Source organism: Solea senegalensis, linkage group LG7, assembly GCF_019176455.1.
Source record: "Solea senegalensis isolate Sse05_10M linkage group LG7, IFAPA_SoseM_1, whole genome shotgun sequence".
Taxonomy (NCBI): domain Eukaryota; kingdom Metazoa; phylum Chordata; class Actinopteri; order Pleuronectiformes; family Soleidae; genus Solea; species Solea senegalensis.
In genome coordinates, this window is record NC_058027.1 from 26,835,469 (window position 1) to 26,859,885 (window position 24,417).

Consider the following 24,417-nt stretch of genomic DNA (forward strand, 5'->3'; position numbering starts at 1 on the left):
TTGTTATTATTGTTATTGTTGTTGTTGTTGTTACTGTTGTTACTGTTATTATTGTTATTGTTGTTACTGTTGTTATTATTTTTTATTGTTGTTATTGTTGTTACTGTTGTTGTTGTTGTTACTGTTGTTATTTTGTTATTGTTGTTGTTACTGTTATTATTTTTTTATTGTTGTTACTGTTGTTATTATTTTTATTGTTGTTACTGTTATTATTGTTTTTGTTACTGTTGTTATTGTTGTTACTGTTGTTAGTGTTGTTGTTATTGTTAGTGTTGTTATTGTTGTTACTGTTGCTGCTTCTTCTTTGTAGGTTGTTAGTGATGATCAGACAAATGCTGCCTCATATTGATTTTACTGAATGTCACATGTAGAAACTATGCTTTAAAGTCCACTCTAAGTGTACAGCACCACCTGCCGACTGACAGATGCAGTGCATTAAAGTTCATATGAATCAAATTACATGTGAGTTGACTGTGATTGTGTTCACACTCGTGTTTATATCAGGACTCTGATCATTTTAATGTAAAGGGAACCACTGATCCATGTGATCATGTGACCAAACGCCATCGGCAGCTGATGAATTTGTCTCTCAGGTGTAAAAGGCAGGAAGATAGTGTGAACATTTCATTGGCCAGAGACAGTTCAGGGACACACTGAGGACACATAATGATGTGTTCAGGGACACACTGAGGACACACAGTGATGTGTTCAGGGACACAGAGTAAGTACTAAAGAGTTGAGATGAGATGAGTCAGTAGATTTACCTGCTGAGAGAGAAGCAGCCAGCAGAGGGAGACAATGGGGCCGTGTACTATCAGCTGGTGGGAGGGGCTTAATATGTGAGAAAGTGAACTGTGAGTGAGAGCACATTCAAACCTGTGAGGACGAGAGAGAGACAGTCACACACAGAGAGAGAGAAATGGTATTAAACTGGAAAACAGATCTGCTGACATAACACCATGGTAAGAACACACACACACACACACAATTTGAAGCTTCTCTTCAACTCCACTTTGTAGCACATGGTGTGTGTGCTGTGGAGGGGGAGGGGCCAGTTTAGGTGTAGTGTTTCAGTGAATGGACCTGCCTGCCTGTCTGTCTCGCTTTGTTAATAAAGTTTGAGTGTGGTTTAGCATGTGGCTCTTTGCTAACAGTGGTTTGTTTATCAGTGTAAAAGTTAACCTTTTTTTTGGCACTGTGAACAAGCATCTTCTGGGTGTGTCTAAGTCTGTGATCTCTGTGTCACATGATCCCGTCTTTATCTCACTGTTACACAAAGGTCTGCAAACCACTCACTCTCCCATACACACACACAAACACACACACACCAAACCTCATAGAGAAAACAAGTGATTGTAACTGCTGGTCCTCTGCTGCCTCGCGTGCTCACTTTGTGTCACTAAAATAAACCAAACTGAAGGACTTTAAAAGCTGAAGTGACAAAATCAGACATTAGACATCAGACTCAGTGTGTGTGTGTCTGTTTCTGATGGTTCACAGGTGAAGATGATGATGTTTGGTAAACGTCCACACACATTTGCAGCTTCTCACTTGTGCTGTTTCTAATGTAGTGATGTTTACCAGGTTGTCATGGAGACGGAGGATAAACAATACTTTGTGTGTGTGTGTGTGTGTGTGTGTGTGTGTTTAGATACAAGCAGACGAGTTGAGACTTTTCCTCACTGATGTCTGGACTTGTCCCGGGGCTGCTGGGAAAGGAGGTGGGGGGGGAGGTGGTGAGCTGCAGGAATGTTCAGGTGGTAGGCGGAGCGTTCTCAGTTTTATTTTGAAATGTTGTAGTGTGGATGGACAACAGTGTTAATTCTAAAATCGAATGGATTTGTTTGTATTTTTTAAATGTTTCTCTATTAATTTGTTGTTTTATTAAGGTTTGAATTGACAACACAGATGAAAGTGTTTTAATAAACATTTTTATTTTCACTGTGCAGGTTTCTTATTTAAAGTTGAATTTTTTTTCCTCATTGATTTCATACTTCCTAACACCACTGTCCTCATGTGTCCTCCTCTGTGATTGGTTCTCTCCCCAGTTTGTCCCGCCCTCACATTTTGGTCTCATTTTTATTTTCTGATGAAAGTGTTTTTGTCACATAAGTGAAAAACAGTGATGGACAGAAACTGAGACCTTTGAGGATTTGACCTTCATTCACTTCCTGGTTGGTTCTTATTATCAGATGATCAGCTGTAAAGAAGAAAACTCCATCAACACTGACTTCACTTTCACACACGTCGTCCTGCTGCTCAAATGAAATCTGAGGCCTCAGCTAAAAAAAACTCTGCCACCTAAATGGAACGCCTCCCGCTCTGACCTACTTCACTCATGAACATTTACACAGAGATTAGATTCAGATGATGACTATGATTCATAATGATTCCTCAGTGTCTTCAGTCCTGAGAGAGGATGTCTGTGTGTCTATGCACACGTGAATGAATGAATGAATGTGTCATTAAACAAGACTTTACTTATGTGACATCTCTGCACACACACACACAAAGGTGTGGACGTCTTTGTCTCCATATTGTGACAGGTCTGTGTGGGATGGGTAGACTCAACCCCAGAGGAGGCGGAGACAAAGGTGTGTGAGCTGAAGTGACTCAGCTGTGATTAAACTGTTTATTTATTCATGTTTCCATGCAGAGGTGAACATTACCTTTGAAAATCAACTCAAAGAAACAGTAAAAACAACGAGTGACTTTTGTTGGGGATCAAACGTTGGTCTCCCGCTCCTCTTCCGGAACCATAGACTGATCCTGATCCTCTTCCTGATCTACAGGGTCCACACGACTCACGTGTCGAGTCGTGTTGTGACAGGGTTGGTATGTGGAACATTCCTGAAACATGGAAGCCTGGAGCTGTCCCTCAATCACTCACTCACTCACTGAACAGATAAGGTCACACACAGGATACTGTCCTCAATGAGCTCTACCTGGAAATGACAGAGTGAAAAGACGAATGAGAGAGTGAAGGAGAAGAAAAAAGCAGAATTTGTCCATGTCTATGAACAAGTTGTTCTGAATGTGTTGTAGTAGGGAACGTGTTGTTCTGAACGTGTCGTAGTAGTGAACGTGTTGTTCTGAATGTGTTGTAGTAGGGAACGTGTTGTTCTGAACGCGTTGTAGTAGTGAACGTGTTGTTCTGAACGTGTTGTAGTAGGGAGCGTGTCTAAGCGTCGTGTTGTTCTGTTGTAGTAGTGTGTTGTTCTGAGCAGCGTTGTAGTAGTGGCGTTGTTCTGATGTTGTAGTAGTGAGCGTGTTGTTCTGAGCGTGTTGTAGCAGTTGTTGAAGCGTTGTGGTAGTGAGCGTGTTGTCGTGTTGTAAGCGTGTTGTTCTAGATGTGTTGTAGTAGTGAGCGTGTTGTTCTGTTGTGGCGTAAGCGTGTTGTTCTGAGCGTGTTGTAGTAGAACATGTTGTTCTGAATCGCTGAGCGTTGTAGTGAGCGTGTTGTTCTGAGCGCACACGTGTTGTTCTGAGAGCGCATTGTAGTAGTGAGCGTAGTAGCGCTGGTGTTGTTGAGCGTGTTGTTCTGAGCGTGTTGTAAGCATGTTGTGGCGCTTTTGTAGGCGATGTTGTTGTTGAGTAAGCGTGTTGTTGTTGCGTGTTGTGTTGAGCGTGTTGTGGTAAGTAAGCGTGTTGTTCTGAGCGTGTTGTAGTAATGTGTGTTGTTCTGAGCCTTTGTAGACGTGAGCGTAGTAGTGAAAGCGCATTGTAGTAGTGAGCGTGTTGTTCTGAAGCGCGGTTGAACGTGTTGTTCTGAATGTGTTGTAGTTGTTGTTCTGTGTAAACGCTGGAAGCAGCGTGTGTAGTGTGAGCGTGTTGTTCTGAGCGTGTTTGTTGTTCTGAGCGCGTAGCGTGAGCGTGTTGTTCAGTGAGCGTGTGTAGTAGTGAGTGTTGTGGTAGTAGCGTGTTGTTCTGAGCGCATTAGTAATAGCGTGTTGTTCTGAGTGAGCGTGTTGTTCTGATTGTAGTAGTGAACATGTTGTTCTGGTTGTAGTAGTGAACGTGTTGTTCTGAACGCGTGTAGTGAGCGTGTTGTTCTGTAGTGAACGTGTTGTTCTGAGTAGAACGTGTTGTTGTTCTGAGTATGTGTTGTAGTGTTGAACATGTTGTGGCGTATGCGTGTTGTTCTGAAGCGTGTTGTAGTGTGTTGTTCTGAGCGTGTTGTATGTTGTTCTGTTGTTAAACCTGAGCGTGTTGTAGTTAGTGATGTTGTTCTGAGCGGCGTGTTGTAGTAGTGAAGCGTGTTGTTCTGAGCATTGTAGTAGTGAATGTTGTTCTGAGCGTTGTAGTAGTGAGTAAAGAGCGTGTTGTTCTGAGCGGCGTTGTAGTAGTGAGCGTGTTGTTCTGAACGATGTTGTAGTAGTGAGCGTGTTGTTCTGATTTTGTGGTAGTAGTGAAACGTGTTGTTACGATGTTGAGTGTTGTTCGTGCGTGTTGTAGTCGTGTTGTTCTGAACGTGTTGTAGTAGTGAACATGTTGTTCTGAATGCGTTGTAGTAGTGAACGTGTTGTTCTGAACGTGTGTAGTGGTGTTGTTCTGAATATGATGTTGTTCTGAATTGTGTGGTAGTTGAAGTGTTTGAGTGTGTTGTTGTTCTGGCGTGTTGTAGTAGTGAAATGTTGTTCTGAGCGTGTTGTAAACATGTTGTGGTATGTTGAAAGTTGTTGTAGCGTGTTGTTCTGGAGCGTTGTAGTAGTAGCGTGTTGTTCTGAGCGTGTTGTAGTAGTGGCGTGTTGTTCTGAGCGTGTTGTGGTAGTTAAGCGTGTTGTTCTGAGCGTGTTGTAGTGAACATGTTGTTTGAACTTGTAGTAGTGAAGCGTGTTGTTCTGAGCGCATTGTAGTAGTGAAATGTTGTTCTGAGCGTGTAGTAGTTGGAACGCGTTGTAGTGAGCGTGTTGTTCTGAAGCTGTTGTAGTAGTGAAGCGTGTTGTTCTGGCGGTTGAATAAGCGTGTTGTTCTGAGCGTGTTGTGGTAGCGTTGTTGTAGCGTTGTAGTGTAGCGTGTTGTTCTGAACGTGTTGTAGTAGGGAACATGTTGTTCTGAACGTGTTGTTGTAAACGTGTTGTTCTGAACGTGTTGTAGTTGTAAACATGTTGTTCTGAACGCGTTGTAGTAGTGAGCGTGTTGTTCTGAGCGTGTTTTCTGAGCGAATAGTAGTGATGTTGTTCTGGCGTGTAGTAGTGAACGTGTTGTTCTGAACGCGTTGTAGTAGTGAACCTGTTGTTCTGAACACATTGTAGTAGTGAACGTGTTGTTCTGAACGTTTTGTGGTAGTGAAAGTGTTGTTGTTGTAAACGTATTGTTCTGAACGCGTTGTAGTAGTGAACGTGTTGTTCTGAGCGATGTAGTAACAGTAAGCATGTTGTTCTGAACGTGTTGTGGTAGTGAGCGTGTTTCTGACGTCTTGTGGTAGTGAACGTGTTGTTGTAAATGTGTTGTTCTGAATGTGTTGTAGTTGTAAACGTGTTGTTCTGAGCGTTGTAGTAGTGAACATGTTGTTCTGAATGTGTTGTGGTAGTGAATGTGTTGTTCTGAACATGTTGTGGTAGTGAAAGTGTTGTAGTTGTAAACGTGTTGTTCTGAATGTGTTGTAGTGAGCGTGTTGTAGTGTTGTAGCGTGTTGTTCTGAGTGTTGTAGTAGTGACGTGTTTGTGTTGTGTTGTGAAGCGCTGTTTGTTGTGAAACGTGTTGTGGTGAATGTAGCGTGTTGTTTGGTTATGCGATTGTTGTAGTCGTGTTCAGGCGTGTTGTGGTTGTGGTGCGTGTGTTGTGGTTCTGAGTGTTGTGTGTTCAAAGTAGTTGTGAAAGTGTAGTAAGTGTTGTGTAGTCTGATTGTTCTGAGCTGATGTTTGTAGTAGTTGTTCTGCGTGAGTATCTGAAGTGGTTGTTCTTTCTGTTCTGACGTCTGTTGTTCTGAATAGTAGTGAAACTAATGTATCCTTGTCCTGTCTCACCTCTTGTTGTTCTGAAAGCGTTGTTGTAAACGTATTGTTCTGAACGTGTTGTGGTAGTGAACGTGTTGTTCTGAACGTGTTGTTGTAAATGTGTTGTTCCGAACGTGTTGTAGTAGTGAAAGTGTTGTTCTGAATTTATTGTAGTTGTGTGTCTCAGGTCTTATATGTTTGTCCTTTCTGCAGGACTCTGAATCTGTGGACAGATGTATCCAAAAGGTTCTGTCCTCACTCTACCCACCCTTCCAGGCCACATCAGCAACTGTCCTCTGTCAGGTCCTCAGTGTGGTGGACTGCTGCTATAGAGGAGACGGCATCCGCTGTCTCCTGGACTTCCTGTTACCTGCCAAGTTCCTGTTGGAGGCGCTGCAGCAGCACCGTGTGAGTAGCTTTGTCCCTGGTCTCAGGGTCACAGTGATGGACCCTGTCCCAGGATTATCTGTGCAGTAGTGGCAGGAGCCTCCAGGTGGCAGTAACGCACCTTTAACCTGTTTCTGCTTATTTAGCAAAGAAAGATCTTTTAACACAATAACAGTGTGTGAATAAAAATATAAATACATCTAAGTTCTATGTCAGTTTGAAGCATTTTAAAGAACTTATGTGGAAATAATGAAATGAACTATGAAGACACCAGTAAGACAAGAAACATTCATCTGAGAAGCAGAAGCTGCCTGTGACTCCTCCCTCTGAACAATCTAACCCCTCCCTCTGACAGCTATGACTGCTCCTCTTCCTCAGGTGCAGTCCTGTGATGAAGGTTGGCCTCTGTGCATGCAGGAGAAGTTAGTCGTCCATCTCTGTCCTGTGGACCAGCGTCTTCTTCTACCAGGTGACTTCTACCTGTTGGTGTCTCCACCTCTTGGAGCCCACAGCGCCTCCTGCAGGAGCAGCGTGTCCTCGTCACCCTGCCTGCTCCTGTGCAGCATGTCAGAGGGTTGCGGTCATGTGGAGCAGCAGGAGGTGGCCGAGGTAGCGCTGCACTCTCTCTTCAGCGTGGCCTGGCTGGACTCGGTGAACAGGGAGAGGGAGCAGCGCGGAGTGTCCACGCTGCGGTGCTGCGTCCTCGCCGCCAACCGCCACATCTTCAGGGTTCCCTGGGAGGATGTGGTCTACCCACAGCTGCTCAGCTGCTCCCAGTCCCATGCTTCCACCATGGACCAGAAGGAGTCACATGATGAGAATAAAGACGTTCACTCCTGGAGACGGGAGGATGTTAAACCCCACCTCTCCACAAAAGCCAACCAATCAGAAATGAGTAGTGAGTCTGAGGACTTGGAGGGGGAGTACGTGGAGCTGATGGAGCTGACGGAGCTGACACAGCTGAAGGAGCTGAAGGAGCTGACGGAGCTGAAGAAGCTGACGCTGCCTTCATTCTCACCACAGAGAGGTTCATCAACGCAGGAGCTCAGCCAACAACTCCGAGCCAGGAGCAGCACACACACACACACACCTGACAACCCACACACAACAAACACACACCCCTCCAGGCTCTGTGAGGTCATGGAGGAAATGATCACCCAAGACTCCTGTATCCGCACCTCCTCCTCGTCTTTTGCTCCTCCTGAAGTCACAGGAACCTCCTCACAGGAACAAACATCAGGGACTGAAGTTGTGGCACTTAGAGAGGAAGAGGGAGGGCTGAACAAGGAGGAGGAACATGTGTCAGGTGATGAGGTTGTAGAGAGGGAGGAGGAGGAGGTGAAGAGTGAAGAGGAAGGTCAGCTCAGTCAAGAGAGGAAGAAGAAGCAAGTGATGAAAGGAAAAGAAGATGAAGAAGAGAGAACAAAATGTATCAACACTGCTGAGCACTCTTATTGTGAAAATACTATAAAACCCACTAAGGACTCTTTTTATGAAAATACTGTAAAACACACTCAGGACTCTTATTGTGAAAATACTATAAAACCCACTCTGGACTCTTATTGTGAAAAGCTTCTACCACCTCCTCTCTTAGAACTTGAAGAATCAATCAGAGCAGTGAGCGTCTCCTCATCACAACTGAAGACAGAAGTGTGTGTGGAGGAGCAGAAGGAGCTCAGCTGTAAAGAAAAGGAAGAGAAGAAGGCGCACAGCTGTGAAGAAGAGGAGGAGCAGAAGGAGCACAGCTGTGAAGAAAAGGAGGAGAAGAAGGCACACAGCTGTGAAGAAGAAGAAGAGCAGAAGGAGCACAGCTGTAGAAGAGGAGGAGCAGAAGGAGCACAGCTGTGAAGAAGAGCGAGCAGAAGCACAGCTGTGAAGAAGAGGAGGAGCAGAAGGAGCACAGCTGTGAAGAAAAGGAGGAGAAGAAGGCACACAGCTGTGAAGAAGAGGAAGAGCAGAAGGAGCACAGCTGTGAAGAAGAGGAGGAGCAGAAGGAGCACAGCTGTGAAGAAGAGGAGGAGCAGAAGGAGCACAGCTGTGAAGAAGAGAGGAGAAGAAGGCACAGCTGTGAAGAAGAGGAGGAGCAGAAGGAGCACAGCTGTGAAGAAGAGGAGGAGCAGAAGGAGCACAGCTGTGAAGAAGAGGAAGAGCAGAAGAAGCAAAGCTCTGACAAGTTAGTTGGAGAAGGAGGAGCAGATCTTCAGACTGAAGGTACAAACATCTGTCTCGTTTCCTCCTCTTCCTGACTGGCCGATTAGTTGCCTTGGGTGTGTGTGTGTGTGTGTGTGTGTGTGTGTGTGTGTGTGTGTGTGTGTGTGTTACAGGTCAGCCACTGTGTGTGTCTGTGTGTGTGTGTGTGTGTGTGTCAAAGGTCAGTCACAGTGTGTGTGTGTTGTCTCTTCACAGGTCTCACCACTGTTTCTTCTGGTGACCAATCACATCTCAGAGTGTTCAACAGCCCAACACAACAACAACAACTGCTCCATCAATCAGCTGCCGCCTCTGTCTCAAAGTCACTTTCCCAGTTGTCTCAGTGTCTCCAGTCCTCCCAGTCCAGCTTCTATGGCGTGCTGCTGAGCTCTGGCGCCCTCTGTCTGCCTGGTGAGAAGTTTAATTTGAACCAGGTCTAACTTTAATCCCTGGTTGGACTCAGATTAGACTGAGCTGGTCTGTGTCTCTGCAGGAACCACTGACAGAAATGGGCGGCCTCTGGTGACGGTCAACACCTGGAGCTCTGTGTGGTCCAACTCTGAGTGTGAGGGGGCGGAGCTGCTCCGCCTCCTCCTCTACTACAGCTCCACCCTCAGGTATGAAGCATCACATGGTTCACAGCTGACAGTGCAGCTTTTTTTCCTCTGACATCATGTCCTGTGTGGAACAGGGAGGAAGTGCGAGCATTGGGGCTGACGGTGCTGGTGGACGCACGCAGAGCTGCTCCAGGCCCCGCCCTCTACTCCGCCCTCATGTCCCTGCAGGTGAGTCCATAGACAGGTGATGAATTGTGTTTGACCTGTGACCTGCTGGAGCTTTATCAGTCTGATTCCACTGAGCACCTACAGGGCGGCGCTAGACACACTGCAGTCCTGCGGTTTGTTACAGCAGCAAAGAAAATAATGATAAAGATAATAAATAATAAAAGTACACTGTAACAAAACACTAAACAAGTTGAAATACTACATTAAAGACAGTTTCCTGAATATATATGTATCGTATGGTCTTGATGTTTACATTATATACAAAGATGAAACGTAAAATGGACTGAGAGCAGAGAGGAAGCTCCTGAGATCACTGCTGTGATAATGAAGAGCATGGAAGTCTGTCCCGCCTCTTCCTGTCTGCAGCTGTGATGCTACTGCCCCAGCAGACCAGTCCATAAAAGATAGCTGATGTCATGACTGAGTCGTAGAAGGTCTTTAGGACCTTAATCTGCTCTGAGCCTTCCTGTAGAGGGCAGCAGCGTGATCAGATCAGACCAGATCAGTCCAGTCCAGGTCCCCATCTCAATGTCCTGGATGTCTCCTGCACAAACCCACCACCAGTTCTTTAGTTTTCCCTGCATTGAGCTGGAGGCGGTTCCACAGGGACCAGTCCTCAAAGTTCTGTATCAGTTCTCTGTTCTCTTTGTCGGGCCCACTGTGGGCTGGCAACTGTGGGGCCCACTGTGGGCCCCAAAACCGCTGTGGTACCCACGCGAGCCCTGCTTTTCACAACAATATTGGGGCCCACAGTGGCCAGCCCCCTGTTGGCTGGGTGTGGGCATAGTGTGGGGCATGTTGTTATTGAAGTTATTCTTTTACTCGTGGGATTTAGTTTATTAATTGAATATTATTGAACATTATCAACATGAAAACATGAAAAAATAAATCAACTACAGCAACAACAACAAAGATCCTGAAACCATCAAAAACATAAATTAAATTGCAAAACCAGCATAACTGTAAACAGATGATACCAGTGGAGACATTTTGTCCTTCTCCTGCTCCTACCCTCGTCCCAATCTCTTGAGTTACGGAGTCACGTTTTAATTGTAAAAAAAACAAGGGTAAATTATATTAATAAACGGTTTTAAAAATCCTACTGTAAACATGCATGTTACATTTTGACTATATAGAGTGTGCTATCTCAATGCATTCAACAAAGCAAAATGTCCTTTGTATTAAATACAAAATAGACATGTATTCTGTTTATGCTTTCAGTTTTCAAACATTAGACTGGGAAATTACTAGTTTAATCACTAGGCTAGGCTGTCAGTGTCATCGTGAATATCAATGTAATGGCCATCGTTGTTAATACTTACTCTACTTACACAAAGACAGTATAATGATATTATACCATGGTTATTTGTAACTCACATTTTGTAACTCACTTGCAAGATCACCTGAAACACATGGTCATAAAATATGTATGATATATGATTTTATATATGAAGCTAATGTGCCGGATAAAGTCAGCAAATGTGTGTTCGTGTGTTCGCACCACATCAGACTGCGGCCAGCGGTCGTCGTATTTAAACAGCGAACGTATTTCACCGACGTACAAACACACACATTGTTAAGAATTCTGACACGTCCTAATTAAAAATAAATATCAACATGGCAGCGTGCGCAGAAAACAGTAAGCGTCCGTCACAGGAAGAGACGTCCTACATATGGATCGAGCCGAACACTGCCCAAGTGTAAATCAGTTAAAAACACTTAGGCACAGCACCGCTGATCACCAACGGCGAGCGGCGAGCTGCCTAAACTGGCGCTTTATTCAGCTGGCAGTTTATTCAGCTTGCCGAGGTCTCTGGAGCATAGAGTCACCGGTCTGATTTATTCAGCTCGCCTCGTGCCACTGGCTATCAGTGGTGCTGTCCCTAAGTGTTTTTAACTGATTTACAGTTGGACAGTGTTCGGCTCGATCCTTATGTAGGACGTCTCTTCCTGTGACGGGACCCTTGCTGTTTTCTTCGCACGCTGCCATGTTGATATTGTCAGAGAACTAGTGGAGGGAGGGGGAGAGGTATGGAGCAGAGGGAACAGAAGCTGAGCGAGTGAGCGCTGCAAAGCGGACAAATCAGAAATCCCCTGGAAGAAGTGGGTGTGTGTTTGCCTGTGTCTCATTTGCATATAAAGGGACCATGCACGAAAACCGAGCGTTCTTAAAGAGGCGGGTTTACCAGGGTTATTGAACTGCTATGGTGCTTCATCCTTATGGTATTTTGACCAAAGCATGTCACTGACATGTTCATTAGGACACCAGGGAACTATTTTAATGGGGGAAATAGGGTATAATATGTCCCCTTTAATACATCCATGGCAGTACTTACTCCAGCTGGTGCACAGATAGGGGAAACAACAAACTGGTTTTGACTGGCCGAACTACAGCTGTGGTCTGGGCTTTGTTTTTGTTGAATTCTGACTCGCGAATTACCGGACAACGGGAAACACTACTTTACCGATAAATCTGTTCGGCCTGGAACCGGATGAGAGAACCTCTCCACAAGATGAACTGGGGATTGCATCGTGATGCTTGACGTGTACCACAAGGTAGGTTTTTGTATATACATAAACTAAATGTACCCTGTGTAAAACAACCGTTATCCCGTAAGCATGGCTGTGTTTTTTCCACTTCAGTGAAAGTAGGCATTATCGAGAACGTAAAATGGTGCTAACACCGGAATCACTCATACCGTGACGACTTTATCATCGTTTGTCTTCAATTTGTCATCATTAAAGGCTGTCTGAGACTCAGTTTAAAGCACTGTATATCTTTCGTCATTATTTTCATGGACAGTAAACAAGTTCTGTGACAATAATAATTATTATATTATTGTATTAGTCAGTCAGTCATCATCTAACCGCTTTATCCTCCACCAGAGGGTCGCGGGGGGTGCTGTGCCAATCTCAGCTACATCGGGCGATGTACACCCTGGACAGTTCGCCAGTCCATCGCAGGGCCACACACAACTAGAGACAAACAACCATTCACTCTCACTGCTCGAACCCGGGTCTTCTCGCTGCAAGGCGAGCGTGCTAACCACTACACCACCGTGTGACTCTATATTATTGCATATTATATTATATACTATTATTACCCCTAGGTTTGATGATGTCAAATAAAAAAATAAAATTGTTCTTTACAGTACCCACAGTGTATCTTTGTAGGTATACAGTGTATATATATATATGTATACATATATATATATATAGGAGAAATAAAGAGTTTAGGTGACACACACCTACAGTTTCCCCATATTGCCCAAGGTTTTATTGCACATTTATGAGTATTTGTTGTGGTTATTGCACATTTCTGTGAGTTGTGATTATGGACAGTTGTTTGTTTAGTTTGTAATGTTTGTTTTGTTTGCCCTCCTCCCCCCCAGTGAGGATTTGTACAGTTTGATGGCCCGAGGGACAAACGAGTCCCCCAGCCTGTTGGTCCTGTACTTTGGGAGGAGCAACCTGTTGCTGAGGCTTCTGTGGCTCATCTGGCTGCTGATGACAGTGCGCAGAGGGTGGCTGGCATTGTCCAGGATGCTGTGGAATTCTACCTTAGCTGTGCTCCCACCCCAGCACAATATTGTAGAATAAGAAAGATTAAAAGAATCCACCTACTGTGTTGTTGTTTTTGTTTATGAATATAAACTGATACATTAATGTAGTAGATGAATCGTTACACCCCTATTATTCATGCACACAACAACGTATGGCAAACTAAAAATTCACATTAAGCTCCTGTGTGTCAATCTGATCTATTAAATGTGGGTGTTGTGTGGGCTAGCCCAAGTGTGAGTTGGCCCACACAAAACTCACATGGAGCCCTAAAGGGCAAAACCACGCAGGGCCCAAATGGGATTAGTGTGGGTGTGCCCTGCCCACACTGTCCCACAGTTAGCCCACACTTTCCCACTTGGGGCCACGCACTGGCCTGGTTGCTGGGAGAAGGGGGCACTGAAGGAGGGTGATTAGAGGCGGAGCCAGAACCACGATGACACAAACCAGTTTTACCTCTAACTGGATCTGTGTGTTGTTGTTGTTATGTACAGGATCAGACTCCAGGCTCTGTCCACACCGTGTTGTTGCTGGTCAACAGAGACAATTCATGTGTGCGTGTGGACAAACCCACAATCTCACAGGTACACACACACACACACACACACACACACACAAATTTAGCAAAGGAAATGTTACAGCAGCTGTGCTGAGATGACTCTGCTTACATTGAGGAGGAGCTAACCACATGATGATAGAAGTGTGTGCTAATTAATAATGCTGTTAATATTGAGATGCCCCCTGCTGGTGTCCGTGTCCTGGATTATTGACACATTTCCTCTTGTGCTGTTGTTATTTCATGTTGTTGTTGTTGTTGTTGTGCAGTTGCAGGTGCAGGTGTTGACGTCTCTGAAGTCTCTCCACAGACAGGTAGCACTGCAGCAGCTTCCTACAGAGTTAGGAGGCTCCTTCAGCTTCAGTCAGAGCAGCTGGCTCTGCTTCAGATCGGTCTGTTAGTTTGTTAGTTTGTTTGTTTGTTATTATACATGAACGGGAAGTGGTTACGTTGTACTTCCTGTGTCATTCAGAGAGTGGAACAGTTGACCCGTCAGTGTGATGATGTCATCAACCTGCTGCAGAAAACCATCAACATCCTGGAGACCACACCCCCTCCTGCTTCTGCTCAGGTACCACACACACACACACACAGTCACCTGGTTAACATGGTAACCAGAGCAACCCACGTCTGTTTGTCGCTGTCGTAGGAGGCGGAGCTGCTCTTGTCCCGCTTCAAAGAGGTGATGCGTGGTGTCCTTGAAGACAGTCGCCTGGTGCGGTTACAGCAGAAGGGCGGGGCCTCTCTGTCATGGCTGCATAGAGAGGTGAGAGATGCGTGGCAGGTGGAGGTGGAGGCGGTGTCGTCTCTGTACAATCAGGTGGACGAGCTGCTCCACCATCTCGTCACTCTGTCCAACACCAGGACGCAGCAGCTCAGCTTCATCCTGGACTTCAGAGGCCTGGAGGACAGATTCACTGAGGTCAGTGTGAGCGCACTCACAATGCACCAACAATATCACAATCACCAACATCACAACAACATCACCAACACCATCACAACAACATCACCAACACCATCACCAACACCAACAACATCACTAACAACATCACAACATCACCATCACCACACATCAATCACAAATATCACCAACAACATCATCATCACCATACCAGCATCATCACCACATCAGCAACACCAACAACATCACCAATCACCAATCATCAACAACATCACCCATCACATCACTCAACACATCACCAAATACCATCACAACATCACTCAATCAACACATCACTCGACACCATCAATCACCAACAACATCATCAACAATTCAAATAACATCACATCACCACAACATCACACATCACCAACAACATCACCGCTAACATCATCCAACAACATCACCACAATATCATCAATTAAATATCATCACAACATCCAACATACATCATCACTAACATCACCAATAATTCATCATCATAACACCATCACCAAATAACAACACAACAATCATCACTCAACATCATTGCCATCATACACGATCAAATTCGTACCAATAACATCACCATCACCATCACCACCAACAACATCAACAACACCAACAACAAAACCATCACCAACATCACCATCACCAACAACATCACCAACACGAACAACAACACCATCACCAACAACATTACCAACACCATCACCTGTCGCTCACTGTGATTGTACCTGTATTCAGGTGAGCATGTGGCTGCAGGGGGCGGAGCCTCGTCTGAAGAGTTTGAGTCAAACAGAAGATTCTCTGCAGCTCGTCATCAACAAACAACAACAGTTCAAAGAGTTCAGCACCATTGCTTATGTATGTGTTTATTTATATAAATATATATACACACACACGTATATATATATGTGTGTGTAGGGCTGGGCGATATACTTAATAAGAGTTATACCGGTATATTTTTGAAAGAGATATGAAGTTGATACAATATCACCATACTGGTATATTATACCACTTCCCTCTGAGCTTACAAGCTGAGTTCAGCCGCTCAGGCACGCCCCTTACATAGGCGTAGGACGTACTGTAGTCCCGCCCACGCTACGCATCACAACAGACATTTGGAGGAAAACTTGGTGGACACGGTGCAGGTGGAGAGTGAGCAGGTATACTTTAAGCTGATACATTTTTTAATATAAAAGTTGAGCTGGTGACGTAATGCCTGTTTGTTGTCGCTAGTTTTAGCAGCACCAGCTGTTAGCTGCAGATTTTGGGTCCAAGTGGACTTAAAACACATCAGCAGTCTGGTCTCCTGTCTCCGGGTTTCTGTTGTACACTCCGGACGCTAGGTTTCAGCTGTCAGCTGAGCGGCCATCCGGTGAGCTTGCGAGCTATATAATGATTATAATATTATAATATCGCATATTGCCATGTGAACAAAAAATATCGCAATAACCCTAAGCCCTACATACATATATATGTATATATATATACACATACACGTATATATGTACACACACATATGTATAGATATACACACACGTCTATATGTATATATATACACACACGTATATATGTATATATGTACTGTATATATACACGTATATATTTGTATATATACACACACATATATGTATATATACACACACACTCCTGTGTCCTGAGGTGATGAGCCATTTCATATACATTGTGTGTTTGTTGTTTTTGAGGAGTACTGTAAACGTGGCGAAGAGTTGCTGACTCACCTGGAGCGCTGGGAGGGCGTGTCATCAGCTGACCTCCATGCCTACAAGGTCAAAGTTCACTCTCTTTGGGCTCAGCTTCAGGACTTCTCTCAGCGAGTCAATGACACGGGTCAGAACATTGAGCGGGCCGTTCAACTATACACCTTCTTAGACCAGGTACACATCACTGTGTGTGTGTGTGTGTGTGTGTGTGTGTGTGCCTCTGATGTCATGTGACCTGTGACCTCTGTCTGCAGGTGTATGGCTGGGCGTTTGCCGGCCTGCGACACCTCGCTGGCATCAGTATGGACGAGTGCTCGCTGCCCGACACGTGTCAGGCTGTGATTGGCTCCCTGCAGGACTACCAGAGCCTACACCCACCAATCACAGACGCCCGTTTCCAGGAGATGAGGGTGGAGGCTGAGGAGCTGCGGGGAGAGCTAGGCGTCCGTCAGTGGAGCTTCGCCTCGTCCAAGTTTCAGGAGACCAAGAAGATGTTTGACAGGAAGATGGAGGCTGCACTCAGGACTCGAGACTCCACCCAGAGAAGATGCTCTGACCCAGCCCCCCGCACAAGCTCCACCTCCTCCAGGAAGAAGATTTCATCAGGATTGTGGGGCATCCGTGACTCCTCCTCTTCCTCCTATCCCTTGGAAGTGGACACCAACACCTCACCTCCTAGTTGCTCCTCCCTCCTGCTCCCCCTCACTTCCCCATTCTCTACTCCACAGCATACACAGCTCCTCCCACAGCTCGAATCCTCCCCCTCCTTCTCCTCCAGCAGGCGGCAGCAGCTCAGGAAGACACAGAGCTTTGATGGCCCGCCCCCTGAGACGCCGCGGTACGACCCCTGTTCTCGAGCCCTCAGCGAGCCGCTGCGCAGAGGAAACACGGGTGTGTTCATTCGCGGCCTGGAGGTCAGCGGCACCGAGGCTGCTGACCTCACACTCTGCCCCAGGATGGCAACACACAGCTGGGCGGCGCCAGTAGGGCACGGCACGCCCACTGCAGACCCCAGACCCAAGGGAAGGTGGGTAATCAACACAGGAGCTCACAGAGTAGTTATCATGGTGATGATTTGTGATGTTTGTGTGTGTGCAGTAAACTGCGTCACATGGTGGAGGAGATGGTGACCACAGAGCGTGAATATGTGCGCTCACTGCGTTACATCATCCATCACTACTTTCCTGAGATGGAGCGAGTGGACCTTCCTCAGGACCTGAGAGGGAAACGCTCCGTGGTCTTTGGGAACCTGGAGAAACTTCTGGACTTTCACAGTCAGTTCTTCCTCAGAGAGCTGGAGTCGTGCTGGAGACACCCGCTCCGAGTGTCTCACTGCTTCCTGAGACATGTAGGTCACATGATCACGTTTGTTTGTAGTGTTGTTGGCATTGTTGATGTTCATGTTGTTGGCATTGTAGTTGACGCTGTAGTTGTTGATGTTCAGGTTTTGTTGTTGACGTTGTTGGCGTTGTTGTTGACGTTGTTGTTGACTTTGATTTTGTTGTTCAATTCAATTCAATTTTGTTTGTATAGCACCAAATCATAACATACATACAGGCACTGTACATAGACAACATCAAGGAGAGCAGAGAACCCCAACAGTTCACACAATGAGCAAGCACTAGGCATCAGTGGAGAGAAAAAACTCCCAGGTTTCTCTGAACCAGCTCTAACTATAAGCTTTATCATAAAGGAAAGTTTTAAGTCTAACTTTAAATACAGAGAGAGGCTCCGCCTCCCAAACTGTCATTGGAAGCTGGTTCCACAGGAGAGGAGGAGCCTGGGAGTGCTCTGCCTCCCATTCTGCTCTTACAGACTCTGGGAACCAAAAGTAAACCTGTATTTTGTGACCTAAGTGGTCTATTAGGGTGATAGGGTAAGACTAGGTCTTTCAGGTATGAAGGGGCCTGACCATTAAGTGCTTTGTACGTGAGGAGGAGGATTTTAAATTTAATTCTAAGTCACTTTAATTCTAAATTCAAAGTAACTCCAAGGTTCCTCACAGTGGAACTGGAAGCCAGGGTGATGTCATCTAAAGTGACAATGTGGGCAGAAAGTTTTTAGAAAGTTAGAAAGTTCCAGGTCATCCAGGACTTAATGTCTCTGAGACATTCCTGGAGTTGAACAACCTGATTTATTTCATCCGGCCTCATTGATAAATATAGCTGTGTGTCATCTGCATAACAATGAAAGTGTATGTTGTGCTTTCTAATAATGTTCCCTAGAGGAAGCATATATAAGGTAAAAGCCTGTGGCTTGTGGAACTCCACAATTAACTTTTGTTTGAAGTGAGGCTTTATCATTAACATGAACAAACTGGAATCTATCAGATAAGTATGATTTAAACCAGCAGAGGGCAGCACCTGTGATACCAAGTATCTGCTCCAATCTCTGCAGTAGAATATTATGATCAATGGTGTCAAATGCAGCACTAAGATCTAACAAGACAAGTAAAGAAAGTAGACCATTATCTGACGCCAAGAGAAGATCATTACTAACTTAAACTAGTGCTGTTTCTGTGCTATGGTTTAATCTAAAACCTGACTGAAAATCTTCAAACAGGCCATTAATGCGCAAATATTCACATCATTGATTAGTAACTGCCTTTTCTAAGATTTTAGAAACAAAGGGAAGATTAGATATAGGTCGGTAATTAGCTAAAATTATCGACCTATATCTAATCAGCACCACGTCTTCCTGTTCGAGGAGCTTGTTCTCTTCAGTAAACACAAGAAGATGGAGGGAGGTTGACGTTGTTGATTTTGTTGTTGACGTTGTTGTTGTTGTTCCTCTGCAGCAGCAGCAGTTTGCCCTCTACGCTCTCTACAGTAAGAACAAACCAAAGTCTGATGCTCTGCTGTTGAACCATGGAAACTTCTTCAGGGTGAGAACTTTGTCATATAACCTTTGACCTTTGTGAACTCCATTGACCTCTGCTTACCTGTGTTGACCTCTGACCTTTGCCCTCAGTGGAAACAGCTGCAGCTGGGTGATAAGATGGATTTGTTGTCGTACCTGCTGAAGCCCATTCAGAGAATGAGTAAATATGCGCTGCTGCTCGATGACATCATCAAGGAGGTGGGCGTGACCCAGGAGGCGGAGCTTAATGCGCTGCAGGCTGCCACCAACTTGGTCAAGTTTCAGCTTCGCCACGGCAACGACCTGCTGGCAATGGACGCCATCCGAGACTGTGATGTAAGTTAGTGACAGTGATGAGTTGAAGATGTGACCCACAGAGTGTGACATCACTTCCTGTTGTGTGTGCGTGTGTGTGTAGGTGAATCTTAAGGAGCAGGGTCAGCTGATCCGTCAGGATGAGTTCACGGTGTGGAGTGGGCGGAGGAAGTGTCAGCGTCACGTCTTCCTGTTCGAGGAGCTCGTTCTCTTCAGTAAACACAAGAAGATGGAGGGAGGTCTGGACGTGTTCATCTACAAACACTCCTTCAAGGTAACCATGAACACAATGAACGCATGAACAAATGAACACACAAACACATGAACGCATGAACACACAAGCAACAATATATATCATGTATATATATATATATTAAATTTTATTATTTATATTCACATGAACATATATGTATATATATACACATATACATATACACATATGTTCATCAATGTGAATATAAAAACGATGTATATGATATATGTATATATATACAGTGGGTTGCATAAATACAGTATATCAGATACTCAAATGCAAGATGTTGAAAAGTTAAAGGGGTGCAGATACTGTATCTGCACCCCTTTAACTTTTCAACATCTTGCATTTTGAAATTTTATGTGAAAGACACACACTAAGGGACACACAATCGTGAAGTGAAATGAAATGTATTCATGCTTTTGAACTTTTTTCATAAATACAAAACTGAAAAGTGGGGTGTGCAAAAGTATCTACCCCCCTGAGTCAATACTTTGTGGAACTGCCTTTTGCTGCAATTACTGCTTCAAGTCTGTTGGGGTATGTCTCTACCAGCCTTGCACATCTTGAGACTGGAAGTTTTGCCCATTCTTTTTTGCAAAACAGCTCAAGCTCAGTCTGATTAGATGGTGAGCGCTTGTGAACTGCAGTTTTCAGATCTTTCCACAGATTCTCAATTGGATTTAGGTCTGGGCTTGGCCATTCTAACACATGGATATTTTTTGTTTTCAACCATTCCGTTGTTGCCTTGGCTTTATGTTTAGGGTCATTGTCCTGCTGGAAGGTGAACCTCTGCCCCAGTCTCAAGTCTTTTGCAGACTCCAACAAGTTCTCATCCAAGATTGCCCTGTATTTGGATCCATCCGTCTTCCCATCAACTCTTACCAGCTTCCATGTCCCTGCTCAAGAGAAGCACCCCCAGAGCATGATGCTACCACCACCATGTTTGACAGTGGGGATGGTGTTTTCAGGGTGATGTGCAGTGTTTCTTTTACGCCAAACATAGCGCTTTGCATTTTGGCCAAAAAGTTCAATTTTGGTCTCATCTGACCAAAGCACCTTCTTCCAAATGTTTGCTGTGTCACCCATGTTTTTTTTTTAAAGAATGGCTTTCTTCTAGCCACTCTTCCATAAATGCCAGATTTGTGCAGTGTACGACTAATAGTTGACCTGTGGACAGGTTCCCCCACCTGAGCTGTGGCTCTCTGCAGTTCATCCATGGGCTTCTTGGTTACAGCTCTGATCAGTGATGCCATACTCTTTCCATTTCTGCATAGTGTATTTAACAGTACTCCGAGAGATGTTCAAAGCTTTGGAAATCTTCTTATAGCTTAAACCAGCTTTATACTCCTCCACAACCTTATCCAGGACCTGTCTGGTGTGTTCCTTGGACTTCATGATGCTGTCTGCTCCCCAATATTCTCTAGACAGACCTCTGAGACCATCACAGAGCAGCTGTATTTGAACTGAGATTAGATTACACACAGGTGGACTCGGTTTAGTCATTAGGTCAACATGTGATCATTGAGAAATCATTAGGCAACTTCTTAAGGCAGTTGGTTGCACAAAGAGGAAAGGGGGTAGATACTTTTGCACACCCCACTTTTGTGTTGTGCGGATATTTATGCAACCCACTGTATATGGACATATACATTTTTCAAAATAAAACATCGTTCAGAATCTGATAATAAATAAAACGGAAATAATGTAAGCTATGTATTCTTTCTCTGCGGACCGGGACTGGTCCGCGGCCCGGGGGTTGGGGACCACTGATTTACAGTTTAAATAATTAATGATCAGTACTGAGGTCAGAGGTCGACCCTCAGGGATATAAAGGTGGTGTTTGTGGTTCAGAGCGCAGATGTGGGTCTGACGGAGTCGAGCGGTGACAGCGGGCTCAGGTTTGAGATCTGGTTCAGAAGGAGGACGTCCAAGAACCAGACCTTCATCCTACAGTCCACCTCACTGGACATCAAACACGCCTGGACCAGTGACATCACACGCATCCTGTGGACGCAGGCCACCAGGAACAAAGGTCAGTGACAGGAGGTCACAGGTCAGAGGTTGTCTGAAAGAGTCCATGTAACGTGTGTGTGTGTGTGTGTACAGAGATGCGTATGAAGGAGATGGTATCGATGGGCGTCGGCAGTAAACCGTTTCTGGACATTCAGCCGAGCGACGCAGCCATCAGTGACCGAGCTGTGGATTACATCATGAAGAGCAGAGGTGATGTCATCGTTTTTAGAGCCACACACAAACTGACACACACACACTCAGTGATGATGATGATGATGATTTGTCCAGGTGCTCGGACACGAGCGTCCATTGCTGTATCTGTCTTGGATGTGAACACATTTAAACGAGGACTAGTGACCTCTGACCCCAGGTCAACAGGCCCCTCCTCTTCCTCGTCAAGTCTGCTGGGTTCTCTCAACTTGCACATGTTCAGGTACCACACCCACCTGTCAATCACCTGTCTGACGTGCCTTGAGATAATGTATGTTATGATTTGGCGCCGTACAAATAAATACAAATAAAGTTGAATTGAATAAACTCAGAAACTTAATGTGCTGAGTCAGCTGATCCATAGGAATGAACAGAGCCAAAGGGGCGGAGCTACATCCAGTTCTGATTATGAACAGGGTTTAAACAGTCATCTAATTCTGTCATGATTCCCTGTCATGACCACGCCCCCTCTTCTCCACAGCCAATCCCTGTCCTCTGCTGCTGACAGCTCCTTCATAACTTCCTGTGTGGAGGAAGACGAACAGGAACTAGAGACGAGCAGTCAGCCGTCCATGAGTATGTTCACTGTCCTCTCTGTCTGTCTGTCCATCTCCCGTCTGTCTGTCCATCCTCTGTCCGTCTGTCCATCATCTGTCTGTCTGTCCGTCCATTGTCTGTCTGTCTGTCCACCCTCTCTCTGTCTGTCTGTCCTCTCTCTGTCCATCCTCTCTCTGACTGTCTGTCCTTTCTCTGTCTGTCTGTCTGTCCGTCCTCTCTCTGTCTGTCCTCTCTCTGACTGTTCATCCTCTGTCTGTCTGTCCTCTGTCTGTCCGTCTGTCCTCTCTGACTGTCTGTCTGTCCTCTCTCTGTCTGTTTGTCCATCTCTGACTGTCCTCTTTCTCACTGTCTGTCCATCCTCTCTCTGTCTGTCCGTCCGCTCTCTGTCTGTCCATTCTGTCTGACTGTCTGTCTGTCCTCTCTCTGTCTCTCAGCCACAGAAAGTTCTGGATCATCGTCTCGTTGTCTCTCTGGTTCCACTGGCTCAGACAGCAGCTGTGTCTCCTCCCACCTACAGGAGGAGCCATGCCCCCTCCACCTCCGCTCCCCCTCCTCTCCATTCAACAGAGATCACATGATCATTTCAGCAGTGAGTGACTCACAGAGAGGTCAGAGGTCATCAACATGTGTTCACAATTTGATTGTGTGTTTGTGTCTGTGTATGTGTGTTTGTGTGCGTGTGTCTGTGTGTGTGTGTTTGTGTGTCCTCAGGAAACAGCTGTTGTCATCAGTCCATCGAGCGTCCTGTGATTCTCACGTTGTTCACCTTAAAGTCGTCACTGCTCGTCATCTGCAGAAAATCAGAGGTCAGAGGCAGAGTCTGATTTGAACTTTCATGACATCTTGAGTTTATCATGAGTTTACTCTTAGTTTATTGTGAGTTTATTGTTAGTTTATTGTGAGTTTATTGTTAGTTTATCTTTAGTTTATCGTGAGTTTATTCTTAGTTTATCGTGAGTTTATTCTTAGTTCATTATTAGTTTATCGTGAGTTTATTCTTAGTTTATCGTGAGTTTATTCTTAGTTTATCGTGAGTTTATTTTTAGTTTATCTTGAGTTTATTCTTAGTTTATCGTTAGTTTATCGTGAGTTTTTTCTTAGTTTATCGTGAGTTTATTCTTAGTTTATCGAGAGTTTTTTCTTAGTCTATCGAGAGTTTATTCTTAGTCTATCGAGAGTTTATTCTTAGTTTATCGTGAGTTTATTCTTAGTTTATCGTGAGTTTATTCTTCGTTTATCGTTACTTTTTTCTTAGTTTGTCATTAGTTTATTCTTAGTTTATCATGAGTTTATTCGTTAGTTTATTAGTGAGTTTTTTCTTTTTTATCGTGAGTTTCTTATTTATCGAGTTTATTCTTAGTTATCGTGAGTTTATTCTTCGCTTTATCGCTACTTTTTTCTTAGTTTGTCATTAGTTTATTCTTAGTTTAGAGTTTATTCTTAGTTTATCGTTACTTAGTTTTAGTTTATTGTGAGTTTATTCTTTATCGCTACTTTTTCTTAGTTTATCGTTAGTTTATTCTTAGTTTATCGTGAGTTTTTTCTTAGTTTATCGTGAGTTTATTCTTAGTTCTTAGACACGATCAGGTTGCATCTGAAACACAGGCTCCTCCTACACTTCAAATCACAACTAAAAACATATTCGCACTGACCACACAGCACTGTCGAATTCTGTTGTCTTTTATTATTATATTTTACTGCAGGTGATTGTATTTTGATGTTGTATTTGTGTCTTTTTGTGTAAGGTGACCTTGTTTGTCAGAAAGGCGCCAACAAATAAAATGTATTATTATTATTTTATTATTATCTCCACTACAAAAAAGGTACCTACTTAATGTGGGCGGAGTCACACACACACACATGAGTGACTAGTGACTTAACACCAGACTGCTGTAGTTGTTGGAGATGACCCCATGTTAGGATTGTTAAGTAGTTTTAACTGATCTACAGTTTGTGTGTGTGTGACCGATCAGCACATCGTTACCTACTCAGTGTCATGGTGTGGCAAGGCGAGTAGAGCGCTTCCTGTTATTTACATGTGAACATGTGATTCACTGAATGGCCAATCAGATAACAGGATTTGATTTTGTGTCTCTGCAGGTCGTCGTGTTCCTGCTGCTGTTATTTATGTTTGTTCTG

The 24,417-nt window shown here is 44.6% G+C and overlaps 1 protein-coding gene across 1 annotated transcript; it reads left to right on the forward strand.

The window, feature by feature from the left end:
* The first annotated feature begins 858 nt into the window (after nt 1-858).
* Nucleotides 859-24,409, forward strand: plekhg4 (pleckstrin homology domain containing, family G (with RhoGef domain) member 4). Its single transcript, XM_044030848.1, has 25 exons — nt 859-962; nt 6,153-6,347; nt 6,705-8,096; nt 8,441-8,537; nt 8,733-8,927; nt 9,010-9,133; nt 9,208-9,301; nt 13,357-13,446; nt 13,688-13,810; nt 13,891-13,989; nt 14,068-14,340; nt 15,085-15,204; nt 16,050-16,241; nt 16,322-17,094; nt 17,166-17,415; nt 18,865-18,951; nt 19,038-19,262; nt 19,345-19,515; nt 21,349-21,529; nt 21,604-21,720; nt 21,799-21,943; nt 22,202-22,296; nt 22,713-22,867; nt 22,990-23,084; nt 24,379-24,409. Exons 1-24 carry the CDS (start codon nt 960-962, stop codon nt 23,026-23,028), a joined length of 5,235 nt encoding a protein of 1,744 aa, XP_043886783.1. The 5' UTR covers nt 859-959; the 3' UTR covers nt 23,029-23,084; nt 24,379-24,409.
* The last annotated feature ends 8 nt before the right edge of the window (nt 24,410-24,417 follow it).